The 16,847-nt window shown below is 31.3% G+C and overlaps 1 protein-coding gene across 12 annotated transcripts in view; it reads right to left on the reverse strand.

Annotated features, from left to right (window-relative positions):
• Nucleotides 1-16,847, reverse strand: part of LOC118179732 (sentrin-specific protease 6-like) — a 178,162-nt gene that overhangs the window by 92,168 nt on the left and 69,147 nt on the right. For all 12 annotated transcript variants that reach the window (XR_015038591.1, XM_085807890.1, XM_085807897.1 and 9 more), the window contains exons 3-4: nucleotides 13,667-13,843; nucleotides 5,096-5,247 (exon numbers count right to left, since the gene is read on the reverse strand). Coding sequence is in view for 11 of the 12 variants with exons in the window: in XM_085807890.1 (XP_085664016.1) it covers nucleotides 5,096-5,247; nucleotides 13,667-13,843 (329 nt within the window). In the remaining variant the exon portion in view is untranslated. The remainder of the gene's footprint in view (nucleotides 1-5,095; nucleotides 5,248-13,666; nucleotides 13,844-16,847) is intronic.

Raw genomic sequence — 16,847 nt, forward strand, 5'->3', positions numbered from 1 at the left:
TAAAAAATATGAAAGTAAAAATTATCCTTTTTTCCATCTTGTGCTCACAAATTATTATGTGAATATCCATTTACAATTATTAAAGCCTGAAAAAAGCATGTCTGCGAGGTTATCGTCATGCAATGATTTGTAGATACTTTATTTTTTACCACGATATTTTCGACGACGATGTTTTTAAACTGCGAAGTTTTTTAACAGCTTCATTTTCGACGACGATATTTTGTACCGCAATGTTTTCTCCCACGATGTTTTGGCCTTGCGTTGTTTTCTCCGCAACGGTTTCGCCCGCGATGTTATCGGCGGACACCGTTTCCTTCTACGTTGGAACGGAGCCACTCTTGTTCTGGCATTTCCCTTCTTAACAATATATATTCTTTGATTCTAACCTTCATAGTACCATATACTAGGATTTAACCGATTTTGTTTTATACGACAATAAGTATTTTGTTTATTTCCACATGCACTGCACATGCGATTCTCAAGTTTACTGGAAACCAAAGTTGCTGGAAACTTGCTTTGCCTTTTTAAAAGACAATCTAATTAGAGCTTCAAAAACTGGCTCTATGCCAGCTGCCCATATGCCGCTCACGTGATACACAATTTGACAAGAAAGTGATCACTTTCAACGTCAGCACAAAACTCGCTTTTTTGGGGGGATAGCCATATGAACTTCCAATTTTTCCCTGAATTTTTTGGTCAAATTTTGAATTCACTGATTTTTTCCAGTTTTCCAGGTTTTCCTGGGAAATGCGCAGTAGACAGTCTACTGCGCATTTCCCAGTGGACTAAATGGCCTGGGAATGCATATCCAGCAAAAGGCTTGAATGCCTGAAATTTTTTACTGAAACTGTGGAAGTATCAGTTTATACCCGCATCTTGGAGGGAGTGTTTAAAGCTAGTTATTTGGGATCATTTATATTCCTCTAAATTGTATTTTTCATTAAAACTCTGCACCCTAATATACAATGAAACTTATTTGTGCAGGATTTTGTACCCTCATTTACAAGTTTTCATCTCAACAACATAATGGATGTTACAAAAATAATTTTGCTCCTGTTTTTCCCCTATAGGTGGAGGCATGGAGGTAGGAAATAAAAGGAGAGGCTTTTCCAAGCATTACTTTGGAGCAGTGGCGCATCCTTCTTGGAGACTAAGTGGCTTGCCATTAAGATTAATAGGTTTTAACATGATCAGAGGTAAATGGTTTGCAATTATGTCATGAATATATGTATAAATATAAAAGTAGAAAGTAGTACAAAAAGAAAGAGAAAGACCTATTTGGTCAAAAAATTTGCGCATTGAGCTGCAAATTTTAAAATATTAGTCAGAAGAGAAAAGTAAAAATTTTTTGCTGATGCTTTAACATAAATATGATACTGCAGTTCCAGAGTACACTAGTAACATCAAGTAAAAACAACTAATGTATTCTGGAAGTGCAGTATCATATTTAGGTTAAAGCATTACCAAAAAAATTTTTACTTTCCTCTTCTGTGTATAAATACATTCAAAAGTCGTTAATCCGGACACCCATAATCTGGAGTGATCTAAACTCCATTTATGGAGTTTTAAAAATAAAGGATGCTCTAAAAATAAAAGGATGCTCCATAAATGGAGGCCTATCTGACAAAATCTGCTATTAAAAGTTCATGACTCGCCTGAGAAGAGTCCTCATCTGAATCACACTCAAAGCTATTGGCATATAATAGGTAAAATTGCTCCTGAAAAGTCTGTTACTAAGATTAAACTGCAAGATTGGATTGGATTATTAAATTATGGCAAAGCACACAAGGGCTATCTGCCTAAAGGAAGGGATGCCTTCGTGGAGGACTTTCTAGATTAAACTGCAAGAAAGCATTATTAGGGTTTGGAGACATGAAATTGCCCAGGATTACATTAAGAAGTTGATGTCTTCTTTGCCAGACTGCTGCAAACCTGTCACTGCAGCTCGTGGAGGATTCCTTAAATACTGAAGTGATCCTTATGACTGCATTATGTAGAATTTACATTACTTAAAAAATTTGTGCATCAATTACTTTGCTTCATGTTTTGTTAAATACTGCATTTTTCATGCTTTTTCATTTTGTGAGTTATTAAGTGTAAACTATTTATTTATCCAAATAAAACTTGATTAATACTAATCCTAAAACTTTATTTTATTGTAACAATATGATCTTTATGTAAAACACATTATTTGCACACTTTTCCACAGGTGATGCACCTTTTTTGGCACCACTGTATTCTACTGCAACTCAGAAATATCTTACCACAATAAGTCCCAACTTTTTTCCCTACTGTGTTAGAACTGTGATCTATTTCACACATTCCTGCAAGCTCATTTTGCTTGATCTTTATTGGCTGCTTGGTATAAAATGTCTTATGTTTCAACGATGATTATTGTGTTTCAGGGAAATCATTTATTTCTTACTGGCACACAAAACTTACTTTGTAAGAACTTATATATAAAACCACTTAAACCATTATGAAGATTACATTTTGCAATTTTATTGACCATTTTCAACTTTCTAGATACAACATGTGCAAATTGTAAAAGACGTCATGGATAAAAAAGTTCAAATAATTAAATGCTTTTTTATTGCTTTTGTACATTTTCTGTTTCAGACTCGTATTTATGATAAATTCTTCAATTTTTAATGTCTTTCCCACTGAAACAGTATAGCTAATCCTATATAACATTATCAGGAAACTCATATGCATAAACTTGTTACTCCCAACTAAACATCAATGGATTCCTATTTTAAAGTATCAAAGAAAACAAAAACTTCATTTGGCACCATAAGGAACTAGCTTCTTCTTGCTTACTTAACTGAGTAGCCACAGAAAGGAAAATGTCAGATGGACTGATACTTAATGACAACAACAGCTAGTTAACCAAAAATTCCCAGTTTGGGCATGCATTTAACATACTGTTACGCTATCTTCTGACACCAGTTGTTACGTTATTTTCTTCCTTCACGTTCGTACAGAGTTTGTGTGGATTGGGAGTGAATAACAATGACAGCACTTGATGGAATATCGAAACACACTTTATTTACCAATATTAATCAGGACAGCTCCAAAACACTTTTACAGTCATCGAAGATTTACTATAAACACGCTGGAACAATCAGTGACACAACCTTCATGTTATCAGGCTATAACGGTGGAGACAGCTTCACTGCAAAGCACAAGAGTACAGCTTTTGATTCTGCTTAGTCGTTCTCGGAACTTGAGTGCTCTTGAGACTCTCCACGCTACAACTCTCGACAACACACAGAGCACAGCTCCCAACTCTTTGATTCAGTCATTCCTGGAGCTTAACACACGTTCTCAACGATGCACTAATCTCGATACACTAGACTCTTTGATGCACTCGACGACTCGCTTGGCACTCACTGCCCGACTGTCAACTCAATCGACTCCTCACGGATTAACTCGAAACTATCTTGCACTCTAAATGAGGCACACTCTGACTGCGGACCAGCAGGGTTTATATAGCTTTTGGCTTGTGTTCGAGAACATTCTGGGCTAAACTGACAAGAATTTGTTCCAAAAAGTTCTCCATTCGTCCCTAGCATATCGCCAATCTTGTTGCCAAATGGGCAATTTCTCGTTAAATGTGGCAACCCCGGCTTCCCTTGGAATTTTATGGCAACCCTAAACCTGCTTTGCAAGCAAGTTATCTTACCAGCCCTGGACATTTCGTAACAACATGAATGCAAATGAACCAATAACAAGAAAATTTATTAATGATTTAGTATTGATGCAGGGCAGTCTCAAACAAGAAGGAGTTGAAATGAAAATGAATGTTAAATTAAAAGCTGAAACAAAATTTCTATATTTGAACATTTCAAACTAGCTCTAGCTCCACATTACCTATCATATTTTAGCTCTAACAGCCCATTACCGTTTCCCTTTTGGCAAAAAAAAAAAAAAATTCATATTTTCTTAAACTATAAATGCAATAGAAAATTTTAATAGATAACACAATTTTCTATTTGCTTCATTTTTTAACACAGTGAATAAAATAATATATATATATATATCAGTAAAGACAAAATAAGAAATTCAGAATTAATAAATTTTAAATAAACCCATAAATGCAAAAAAGAATTTAAAAAATGTAAGAAACCGAAACTCTTCAAACAAGCAATACCGCAATTCAAAAAAACCAATGAAATTTAAAGAAAAACAAACAAAATAAAAGAGGAATGCAATCAGCTTCAGTGACATTTCATCAGGAAAAGAAACACTGAAGTCAAATGGAATCTCTCTTCCACAAATATCCTTGCTTTTCTGCATCCAAAATTAGCCGATTAACAATTTCAATGTATTTTAATTATAATAGTTCCCCCGAAAATTCTAGCCCCCCGCCAAAGCACGGAAAAAACAAAGTAAACTCTAATTAGAATTTTATGATTTGAAGTTATCACTGAAGTATTTTATCGTTTCACTTATGTTTTTAATTCTTTAAATAGAATTCTCTTTATTTAAGGTACAAGATTCTAATTAGAATTTACTTTCCTTGTTTTTTTCCTTGCTTTGGGAAGGGGCCAGAAATTTTGAATAAACTATTATAATTAAAATATATTGAATGGTTCATCAGCTAATTTAGAATACAGAACAGCAAGGATTTTTGTGGAAGAGACATTTCAATTGATTTCAATGTTCCTCCTCCTGACAAAGAGGCATTGAAGTTGATTGAATTCCTCTTCTATTATGTTTGTTTTTTTAATTCCATTTTTTTTAATTGGGGTATTGCTTGTTTGAAGAGTTTTGGTTTTAACATTTTTTAAAATTTATTTCAATATTTGGTCTTGGTGAAAAATTAGTTGTAAACTACTTACTATATGCCTTTACTGATAATTTTTCAGCAGCTTAATGTGTAAAAATACTAGGCATGATTAGATTTTGTTTTTTTAAAAATTAATTTGTAATTATATATATACATATCCCTAGAACAAATCAGACAATTCCTATTAAATAAATCAAGAAATCTTACAGGTGAAACAAGAGCATAAACAGTATTCCTCAACATTAAAAAAAAAAATCCTGATAAGAATATTATGAGGCTATAAAGGTATTTTAAAAAAGTTACCTCTCCATGAATTGACTTGGCTAACATTTCACTGGCTTTTTCCTGACTAATCTCTTTAATTTTTTCCTTTTGAACAAAATTGTGCATCAAATATTTAATATGTTCTTGAGTAATCGAGTCAATCAAAAACGTTATTCTCTTCTCTCTTTCATCTAAATTCAGAAAATGATGAATAATAATTATACAGCTCATTAAGAATTAACTAATAAATATATTTTTAAACAATTAGTACATATAGAGAGCCATACAATCATTTAAATAAGCTAGTTGAAAAATTTAACACTTGGGCATGATTAACCTAGATTATTTCCCAGGTATAGTTTAATAATTAAATCTGAATGTCCTTTTCATAAATGCTAATTTAGGAAATAAGCACCAAGTTGCTAGATCCGAATTCCTAGTCAGCATTCAATGAAAACCAAGAGCTATTGTATCTGAGAAATGAATTTCCTGACACAATCAAACTTGTTTCTCAAAACTAAACATTAATAAGTGCAAAAGAACAAGTTAATTACATTGAAATTTGAAAACGTGCCCTTACAGTCTAGCACCATAAAAGTGTTTAGCATAAAAAATTTCAAAAGACTAAAAAAATCATAGAAATTAAAAACTACAATTTGATCTTCAGATTCAAATTTAATATCTGAAACAATTTTAAGCTAGACAGGTCTATTATTTAAGAATTTACTTTTGAAAATTCAGAAACAAATATTCCCTATGAGTGAAGTGCCAATGACTTCTATTTCGGCAGGATACGAAATGCAAGAACAGTAGCGTATTTGACGGCATATAAGACGCACTTTTTTTCCTAAATTTGGTCTCAAAAAAGTTACCCACGTCTTATACGTGAAGGACATAGGTTAACTTTCAATACTGAATGCTATTTTTAGCCCGGATAAAGATCTAGACACACATAACTGTCTACATCTACATGTGTGTGGCCTTCTAAATAAGGGTGCGTCTTATATGCTGTCAAACACGGTAACTAATATATAGCTTGTATTTTCTTACTAATACTATTTGAAAGGTGTTAGTAAGAAAACATAACATCCATGCAATATGTGATAACATGTGAACAAATTAAGCAATTAAAGAAATTATGTTTGCTTTGCAATCAATTAAAACTATACATGGATTAAAATTGAGTTCCACATGTACACTTCAAGCAAAACAAATGTTTACATATGATAAAAAGTATTTCAAACTACTGAAATACTACCTGAAAGCTTTGTGCTTCTAATACTTTTACTTCTTACAATAATTTTTCTAAATTAATATCACAAACACATACTGAAACATTTCTCTTTTTTCACATACTGTTTTCAATTTAAAATATTATTTACATTTCAAGCACCATTTTTTTCTAAAATATCACATAAATTATCTGAAACTTAACTTTCCATATGAACATTCTGCTAAAATCATCAATTACTACACACTTTAAGTCACTTGACACTTCATCTCAGCATTTCAATTTCAAATAAGTTGTGCCTACCATTCCTGTTTTAATTCCTCCCTTCAATGAAAGGCACTTCCCTATAATGGCACTGGCCACTACTAAGGCCAGATGCGGTGGCCATTTTATTGTGGAGGCACCTAATAGGTGGCCACAGTTACCTCATATGAAAAGACAGAGAATTTTACATTCATGCCTTCTCCGGGATTTGAATCTGGGCCTTTGGTATGGCAGTCAGGCTCCACTAACCACTATACCATCTGAGCAGCCCATTCCTATTTAATTCTTTGAATGAAACTTCCACAAATAAGACTTACAAATAAAAAGACTCTTTTATTCTATGCCTACTTGCTTGTTTAATACCTTTTTGTTCATCTTTGTTATTTTTTATTGAAACGAATGTATATATATTTAAAATCTACTAATTTTACATTATCGTTACTGTTTACAAATACGTAACTGTCATCTCAAAATAGACTTATATCATATTTCATTTATATTAACAAGTTAGCTTACCCCTTCCCCTTTTTTTTAAAGTGAAAAGTAAAACAGTTTTCTTTTAATTTTCAACTCAGCCTAAATATATATATATATATATATATATATATATATATATATATAATTTATTTCCTAAACCGTATTGATTAATTGATTATATTATCTCCTAAGTTTAATTAAAGTAGAATTATTTTAAAAGTGTGCATCCATACTGGTAAGTTATATTTTGAAAGATGTTTTGAAATAATTTGAAAGCAAAATGTTAATAATGTTTTAACGGGGACTGGAGTTAAATCATCACGAAGAATAATATTACAATTGTAAAAGTAAAAATTAAAACATGTAATTATTGTCATTGATCGGAAATTAGTTGACTTTTCAAGGGGAACAAACCAACTCCCGTTCAATGATCAATAATTGATAGAAATACGTAAATATGAAAGTGTTTCGTCTTTACTCGAGTTATAAATTAAAGCCAAACCGGCAATTCTAGTCAGGCCAAATATTTCCGCGAATAGTTGTTACTCAAAGAACTGATTCTCATGAAGCATTTTAGTCAATTCAATTTGGAGTAAAAATCAATTACTGTAGAGAAATCTTGTAAAACTCGAGTAATCGTCCCCGACACTATCATCTTTATGTATTTGAGTACTATATTATTTGTAGAAATTAAACATTGGAAATTGTCATTATGAAATCGAAATCAAAGTAAAGTTGAAATAAACATAGAAGATTAGAAAAAAGATAAATAATGCAAACTTTGCAAAAACAAATCAAAGAGAACATAAAAATAATATAAAAATAATATAAAAATAAAATAGAAAATAATATAAATAAGATCAGTGAATGTACATGAAGATATAAAGGCCAGAAAGGTATTAAGTAACTTACATTCTTTCTAGTGGGGAAGTTGGCAGTGTGTTCTCTTCGTGTCCGACTCAGAAGTGTAGGGTGTCCGAAAATTCTTAGCGGCAGTAGGGGCTTTGAATTATATCAGTCGGCAAGACTTGGGTGAAGAAATTTATGGTAGTGGGTGGGACTTGGAATTCTTGAGGGATGTATTTTGTGGAGTTCTTATCTGAGAGAGACCGTCTGTTAAGATTTTTTTAAAAATACTAGTGAATGGAAATTAATTAATTTCTGGCTAATTGTCGTGTCGCAATGATTACGAATTTAAGAAAGGAAAAAGGCATTTTCGCTATCCAAGAGCTAGTAGACAGTCTAAAGGCAGGAAATAGGCCCATTTTTTTAGTAACAGTATAGTAACAGTATATGTCTGAAGACAATTAGCTTTTTACAATATATACAATTGAGTAATTACACTATATACAAATCTTTCAACTGACAGTCATCCAACTTATACCGCCTTCTCAGGTTTAGGAATAAATTATCATATCCCTATCTCAGTTAAATGATTTAGAGTGAGTATTTAACGCCTGCTCTTTTAAGGCAATGGTTGATAAATTGAAAGGGAATTAGATTATTTTTGAGAATTTTGATAAGGATCAAAATTTCGCGTTGTAAATCTATTGTATCTGTGCATATAGTTTTAATTCGTTGTATTTGATTAATTATAGTATTGTTAATTACTTTTTTGGATATGTTGAAGTTCCAATTTATTAATTTGTTAGTATTGAAATTGAAGTTTCTTGTTTTGTCAAAAAGTAAAATTTTTTTGTAGTTAATGATTTGAAGATCTAGAAAGTCTATGCTATTTTGTGAATTATTAGTTTTATTAAGTTTAAGACAATTCGGATAAATGTCGGAGTTTTCAATTTTACCAAAATTATTAATTGTAATAAGGTCATCAATAAATCTGTAGGTGTGTTTGTAGTAATTTAACTCTTGTGGTTGTAGATTATTTTGGAAGTTAAATTCTTTGACAAATAAAAAGATATTACAGATCGAGGTGCTGGAATGTAAGCCCACTGGCAATCCTCTGACTTGTTTAAAAAGTTGATTTTGAAACTTGATGTAGTTATGAAAAAGTGTGCATTTTAGGTAGGTTTTCCATTTGTCAAGAGTCATGATATTGAGTATATTAGGGAAAAGTTTTGGTAGATCAAGTAGACTGGTATAGATTTCTTCTAGAGGAAGTGAGGTATATAAGTTTTCAAAATCATAGCAGTTAATGTTTTGGATGTTAATGGTATGAATGGTATTAATGACAGGAGTGTTATTATGAATGATCCAGCAATAGTTATGATTAGTGTTACAATCATTGAAAATAAATTTACAGATTTTATTAAGTTGAATTGAAAAATAATAGTCTATATTTTTCTTGTAATTATTAGTTCCATTAGCTATAAATCTAAATTTTAATGGTGTTTTATGGAATTTGGGAATCGCATAAAGATTAGTAAATCTGTTGTAGTTTGCATTGAAAGTAATATTGAGTTTCTTATGAAAAGTTTTAATCCTGTTTATTATAGATGTTTCTGTAAGGTTGGCTGATTGATAAGTAGTTGCGTTGAGAAGTTCTTTATGAATAATCTCAGTGTAGAATTGTTTTCATATAATGCTAAAGTTATTAGTTGCTTTATCTATTTTTGTAATAGTAAAAAGCTGTTTTAATTTACTAATATCAGATGTAAGTTGCGACCAGTTCAGTGTACTTTTAAATTTGAGGTGACTGATTTCTGTGGATATGCGTTGAAGAATTTTAGCTTTCCATTTTAAGAAGGTATCTATGGGAAAATTCAGTTGATAGCTTGCTTTAACTATAAATTCGTTGATGTTGTTTTCGAAAGTCTTGTAACAGTAATTTGTAGTCATGTTTCTGATTGGTCTAAATTTTGTACCATAACTCATTAGTGTTTTTAGTTGATGGTTTTGTATGATATTCAGGTTGCCAGTAATTATGTGCTGGTGATGAGAATCTACGTAATTGCTGTAAATTGGTGTCTTACAATGTCATTCTGCAGTTTCATCTATTTCATGGTGGTTAGTAAGCAAGTTGCTTAAGGTCCTTTGATATTTAAATGCAATCATTGGTATAGTGTCAACTGCGGGGAAGTAATCTTTACAATCTCTGATGATTCTTGAGAAATGAATATTGTCAAACTGCGGATGCAGAAAATTGACTTTAAAATAAATTTTGCGTTGAGTGAGACTATTAGAGAGTCTGAAAAGACTAAAATCAAGAATCATGTCTTTAATGATTTGTATGTTGTCGTAGCTTTCTTGAATGAATTATTTAGTTTGATAAGGAATTTATTAGTACAGGAGTGTAACCAGTTGAGAAGTTTCTTGGGAAAACAGTCTGAGTCAAAAAAACATTTCAATTGTTTTTTCAATGCAAGTGTATCCAAAGTGGATAAAAATCTCGCATTATTTTTTATTTTGCTTCCTCTTTTTCCTCTCTGCATTTTGATGCTGTAGAGTTTAAATTGGCTGAAAATAGACTTCTTAGAAGTATCTCTATGACTATGTATATAAGTGTTAAGTCCATATGGATAAAGTGAACGTTGTTTTAGTATATAGAGAGATTCCTGAAAAATTCGTGTTTTGTGATTGGGTATTATATCTAGTATCTGAAGTTGAATAGAGTTGAAGTCATGGTGTTTAAAGTGTTCTAATTCTGCTGTATTAAGTTGTGATGGTGTACTTATTTTAATGTTATTTTTTTGTGCGTTGAATTTTTTGAGCTCTATGGTTATTGATTCGAAAGTTAAGATTGTTTTTAGTCTGTCCTATATATTTAATATGTCAAGTACCGCATGTAATCATGTAAATACAGTTAAATGTTTTTCATAGAAATTGTTTTTTGGGTTTACCTGTAGCAGGCATGGCGTTAAATTTTCAAGTTTGTCATCTAGTGGAATGACATTTAGTGATTTCAATATGAGTTAAACTAGCAAGATATAAAAGTAAGGAGGCTGCTAACCTTCAATACAGTAAAGTTTTTGTATAAGAACTTTAAAACTTAAAAAGGTTGGAGATAATATATAAAGTGGGTACATTAGGTAAGAGATAAATAGCGCTAATAGCTGCTATTTAGCATATCAAATGTTGTATGAACTTAAATCCATTTAGTGCGAATACAAGTTATTATTACTTGCGCAATTGCTGCAAAGTTAGTTAATAATAATTTATTTCCTAAACCGTATTGATTAATTGATTATATTATCTCCTAAGTTTAATTAAAGTAGAATTATTTTAAAAGTGTGCATCCATACTGGTAAGTTATATTTTGAAAGATGTTTTGAAGTAATTTGAAAGCAAAATGTTAATAATGTTTTAACGGGGACTGGAGTTAAATCATCACGAAGAATAATATTACAATTGTAAAAGTAAAAATTAAAACATGTAATTATTGTCATTGATCGGAAATTAGTTGACTTTTCAAGGGGAACAAACCAACTCCCGTTCAATGATCAATAATTGATAGAAATACGTAAATATGAAAGTGTTTCGTCTTTACTCGAGTTATAAATTAAAGCCAAACCGGCAATTCTAGTCAGGCCAAATATTTCCGCGAATAGTTGTTACTCAAAGAACTGATTCTCATGAAGCATTTTAGTCAATTCAATTTGGAGTAAAAATCAATTACTGTAGAGAAATCTTGTAAAACTCGAGTAATCGTCCCCGACACTATCATCTTTATGTATTTGAGTACTATATTATTTGTAGAAATTAAACATTGGAAATTGTCATTATGAAATCGAAATCAAAGTAAAGTTGAAATAAACATAGAAGATTATAAAAAAGATAAATAATGCAAACTTTGCAAAAACAAATCAAAGAGAACATAAAAATAATATAAAAATAATATAAAAATAAAATAGAAAATAATATAAATAAGATCAGTGAATGTACATGAAGATATAAAGGCCAGAAAGGTATTAAGTAACTTACATTCTTTCTAGTGGGGGAGTTGGCAGTGTGTTCTCTTCGTGTCTGACTCAGAAGTGTAGGGTGTCCGAAAATTCTTAGCGGCAGTAGGGGCTTTGAATTATATCAGTCGGCAAAACTTGGGTGAAGAAATTTATGGTAGTGGGTGGGACTTGGAATTCTTGAGGGATGTATTTTGTGGAGTTCTTATCTGAGAGAGACCGTCTGTTAAGATTTTTTTAAAAATACTAGTGAATGGAAATTAATTAATTTCTGGCTAATTGTCGTGTCGCAATGATTAAGAATTTAAGAAAGGAAAAAGGCATTTTCGCTATCCAAGAGCTAGTAGACAGTCTAAAGGCAGGAATTAGGCCCATTTTTTTAGTAACAGTATAGTAACAGCATATGTCTGAAGACAATTAGCTTTTTACAATATATACAATTGAGTAATTACACTATATACAAATCTTTCAACTGACAGTCATCCAACTTATACCGCCTTCTCAGGTTTAGGAATAAATTATCATATCCCTATCAGTTAAATGATTTAGAGTGAGTATTTAACGCCTGCTCTTTTAAGGCAATGGTTGATAAATTGAAAGGGAATTAGATTATTTTTGAGAATTTTGATAAGGATCAAAATTTCGCGTTGTAAATCTATTGTATCTGTGCATATAGTTTTAATTCGTTGTATTTGATTAATTATAGTATTGTTAATTACTTTTTTGGATATGTTGAAGTTCCAATTTATTAATTTGTTAGTATTGAAATTGAAGTTTCTTGTTTTGTCAAAAAGTAAAATTTTTTTGTAGTTAATGATTTGAAGATCTAGAAAGTCTATGCTATTTTGTGAATTATTAGTTTTATTAAGTTTAAGACAATTCGGATAAATGTCGGAGTTTTCAATTTTACCAAAATTATTAATTGTAATAAGGTCATCAATAAATCTGTAGGTGTGTTTCTAGTAATTTAACTCTTGTGGTTGTAGATTTTTTTGGAAGTTAAATTCTTTGACAAATAAAAAGATATTACAGATCGAGGTGCTGGAATGTAAGCCCACTGGCAATCCTCTGACTTGTTTAAAAAGATGATTTTGAAACTTGATGTAGTTATGAAAAAGTGTGCATTTTAGGTAGGTTTTCCATTTGTCAAGAGTCATGATATTGAGTATATTAGGGAAAAGTTTTGGTAGATCAAGTAGACTGGTATAGATTTCTTCTAGAGGAAGTGAGGTATATAAGTTTTCAAAATCATAGCAGTTAATGTTTTGGATGTTAATGGTATGAATGGTATTAATGACAGGAGTGTTATTATGAATGATCCAGCAATAGTTATGATTAGTGTTACAATCATTGAAAATAAATTTACAGATTTTGTTAAGTTGAATATATATATATATATATGATTAAATGAATATAACAAAGTAAAACGGTTTTCTTTTAATTTTCAACTCAGCCTAAATACATATATATATATATATATAATACATATATATATATATAATACATATATATATATATATAATTTATCAAGCAAAGCAGTAAAAACAATTTTGGTCAAGAAAACATCTTGCTTTTGGAGCGGCAGCTCTTGGTAACTTTTATGCGAGCTTTCTACAATTTTTATATATATATATATATATATATATGATTAAATGAATATAACAAGTTCATTCAAACTGTACTAAATAAATAAAGACCATTACAAGATAATAAATATCATGTTCAACATGTTAGACAACACATTCACTTAACATAAAGAGCAGACAGAATGAGCAACTTTACCATATGAAGTGGGATCAAAACAATAATACGGATGTTCTGTTATTTGAAGTCCTCTTCTCATAGCTGAAGCAAAACCTTCGGTTGTTGTTAGAAATATAACTGGTAAACATTTTCCAAAATGAACTAGTATGGAGACTACAGTTTGTGGTCCTATGGCTGCACCGGTGCGCTTTCCAGCTGAAAAGAAAATAAGTATATTCAAAAATACAATTCGTCATTTTTGACCAAATACATTTTTTCTGAGAAAAGGGTAAACCGTTTGGTGGCCATGAGATTAAGCAATTCTTTCTTCTCAAATATGCATGTCATAAATTTGCATCCACTGTGGTGCATAACAGGGATGAGATCTAAGCTTGTTCATGACCACCAAAGGGTTAATACATTCTCAATGCATAATGCAAATGTATTTCAAGGAAAAGAATAATTGCATTTAAAGTTACATATATGCAATACTCGTACTTTTCGGCAGAAGATGAGAAACAATTCACGTTTAGTTATGGTCGGAAAACTGCAGCGTAGATGACTGGACATTACGGTGTAGTGCATGATAGCATAGAATTTGTAGAAGCATGACCAGCTTGATAGTTAAACATCATTTATTCTTAAATGGCAATTTTCTTAACACATAACTTCCGAAGACTAGGGATGCTAAACGCACCCCATAATTTTAGCTATGCAATTACATTTTACATAATGACGAATAGCTAGCAGAGGCTGAGCGATAAGCTGCCAGCACGCAAGCAAAGAAGCGTGAAAGAGAGAGAAACGACGCAGTTATTAACTATTTATAAAAGTGCACAAAGTACAGCTAAACTGTGATTGGTTAAATTTTGAGTTTCAGTTCCATTTACATCAGGGATGTCAAACTCATAGGTACACTTGGGCCAAACAAACAAGGTTTAACTTTAGGCGGGCCGCAAAAAAAAATCAATATTCATAGTAACGTAGATTTATTTTGAATAATACAATAATAAACACATATATATATTTATATAGAAAAGAACAAGAAAAATTTAATGTTTACGTCCTGATACTTGACATCTCTTCTCTGCTATTATCTTTCCTATTTTGGGAGAAATTTTGTTTCCAGTGATAACTTTCAACGCTGACCCAAGGTGAGCATCATTAATACGGTTTCTAATAGGAGACTACCTTTCATTACTGAAAATAAGTGCTACCAAACAGGGAAATAATTTCATATGCGGATTTTCGAGTATTTTCAAACCTGGCTGGTAAATATTTGTAAAATTCAGTCACGCCCATTTCAATGAATTTTGCTTTCAAATTTGAGATGCATTGAATCTCGATCACCTGCATTTGCATATAGCTGGGTACTGAGTCAATACTTATTGAGAAAATCGAAGAAAACAAAAAAACAAAACAAAAAAAAAAAAATGTCTTCGAGGGAACTAAAATCATTAAACCTCGTTTCAAATTCAGTTGTTAAATTTGCAATTTTTTCTGCGTATTTTTGATACGAACAAGTATCATCTAAACTTGATTTGTTCATGCTGCATGTCAGGAAATGCGTCAAATCTTCATTTTTAAGTTGTTTTTCCCAAAGAACTAGTTGACATTTGAATGCTTTAATTATGTCAAACATGTTCGTAATGATATGATCTTTTCCTTGTAACGATAAATTTAAATCGGTTAAGTGTTTGGTTATATCAACGAAGAAAGATAAATCTTGTATCCATATTGGATCGTAAAACAAACTTACGTCTTGATTTTTCGTTTTTAAAAACTGACATATTTCTTCTTTCAAATCCCAGAATTGTTTGAGAATCTTGGAGCAAGATAACCAACGTACCTCGGTATAGTAGTACAAACCCGAATATTCACTAACTAACTCACTTAAGAAAGCAGTGAATTGACGCTGATTTAAACCTCGAGATCTTATAAAATTTATAACTTTTTTTATATATGACAAAACATTCTCCATATTCATTACTTTCGTGCATAGAACTTCTTGATGTATAATACAATGCATATGATGAATGTTTGAACTGTGAATTTCACTAAGTATTTTTCTTAGTAATGCTACCAAGCCCTTGTTTTTCCCGGTCATTGATGGAGTGCCATCTGTAGCTACAGAATTTAATTTTGCCAAAGGTAGATTGTATTTCTGCAGAAGTCCAAAAACACAAGTAAATATATCTTCTCCTGTGGTAGTACCAGGCATCGGTATTAGTTCCAGTAATTCCTCAAAAATGTTAAAATTCTTGTCACAAGAACGAAGAAAAACTGCTAATTGAGCTTTGCCACTAATGCCCGTGCTCTCGTCACAGGCAATGGAGAAACTTTCGAAACTAGATGATTTTGCTTTGATCTGATCACTTAAATTCGCAGCTAAATCAGTAACTCTTTCCGCAAATGTATTTCGAGACAATTGATTGAAATTGATTGAAAAGCCTTCACATTTCCAGGACAAACAATTTCTCCAGCTTTCATTAGGCATTCCTTGATGAAATCACCGTCAGTAAAAGGCTTCGAATGTTTAGCTATGAACTCGGACAAGACGTAGCTTGCATGTACCGCCGCTTCACTTTCTTGCAATACTTTACTAAACATGGACTGTTGCTTTTTCACTCCTAACTTGAGCTCTTTCAACTTTTCTTTTCTCATTAATCCTTTGTAATTGTTATATTTTGATTTGTGTTGTTCGTAATGACATTTAATATTATATAACTTTGGTACATCAATAGTATTATTACATATCAAGCAGATTATTTTATCTTTTATTTCACAGCAAAAATATTCTAATTCCCATTTTACTTGGAATATTCTATGTTCGTCAGCGATTTTTCGTTTAATTTTACTACCACTTGGTTTTGATATAGACGTACTGAATACAAAGGGCTGGAATAAACACGGTTAACGTTAAAAAGTTAACAAAAATTTATTCTTTCCACAAGAGATAAATCAAAATGCTGAAATATTTCTTCAAAAATATTCTAACAATATCACAAAATGTCAAACGTTTAGCCAAAATCAATTCAAAACAGAGAAACTAATTCTATCTCACAGCGAAATCGCTACAAATCAATCACAGCATTAAGTAAACAAACAGTTCGCTAGAACTACAACTGAGATGAGTTCTTTGTTCTCGGCTTTTATAAAGCTTTATAATTAATTTCTCGAATATACTGGAAACATCTATAAATATCTGGATTTTTGTGGA

This window comes from Stegodyphus dumicola, chromosome X1, assembly GCF_044657685.1.
Source record: "Stegodyphus dumicola isolate Sdum_Otavi_A_Nest chromosome X1, ASM4465768v1".
NCBI lineage: Eukaryota > Metazoa > Arthropoda > Arachnida > Araneae > Eresidae > Stegodyphus > Stegodyphus dumicola.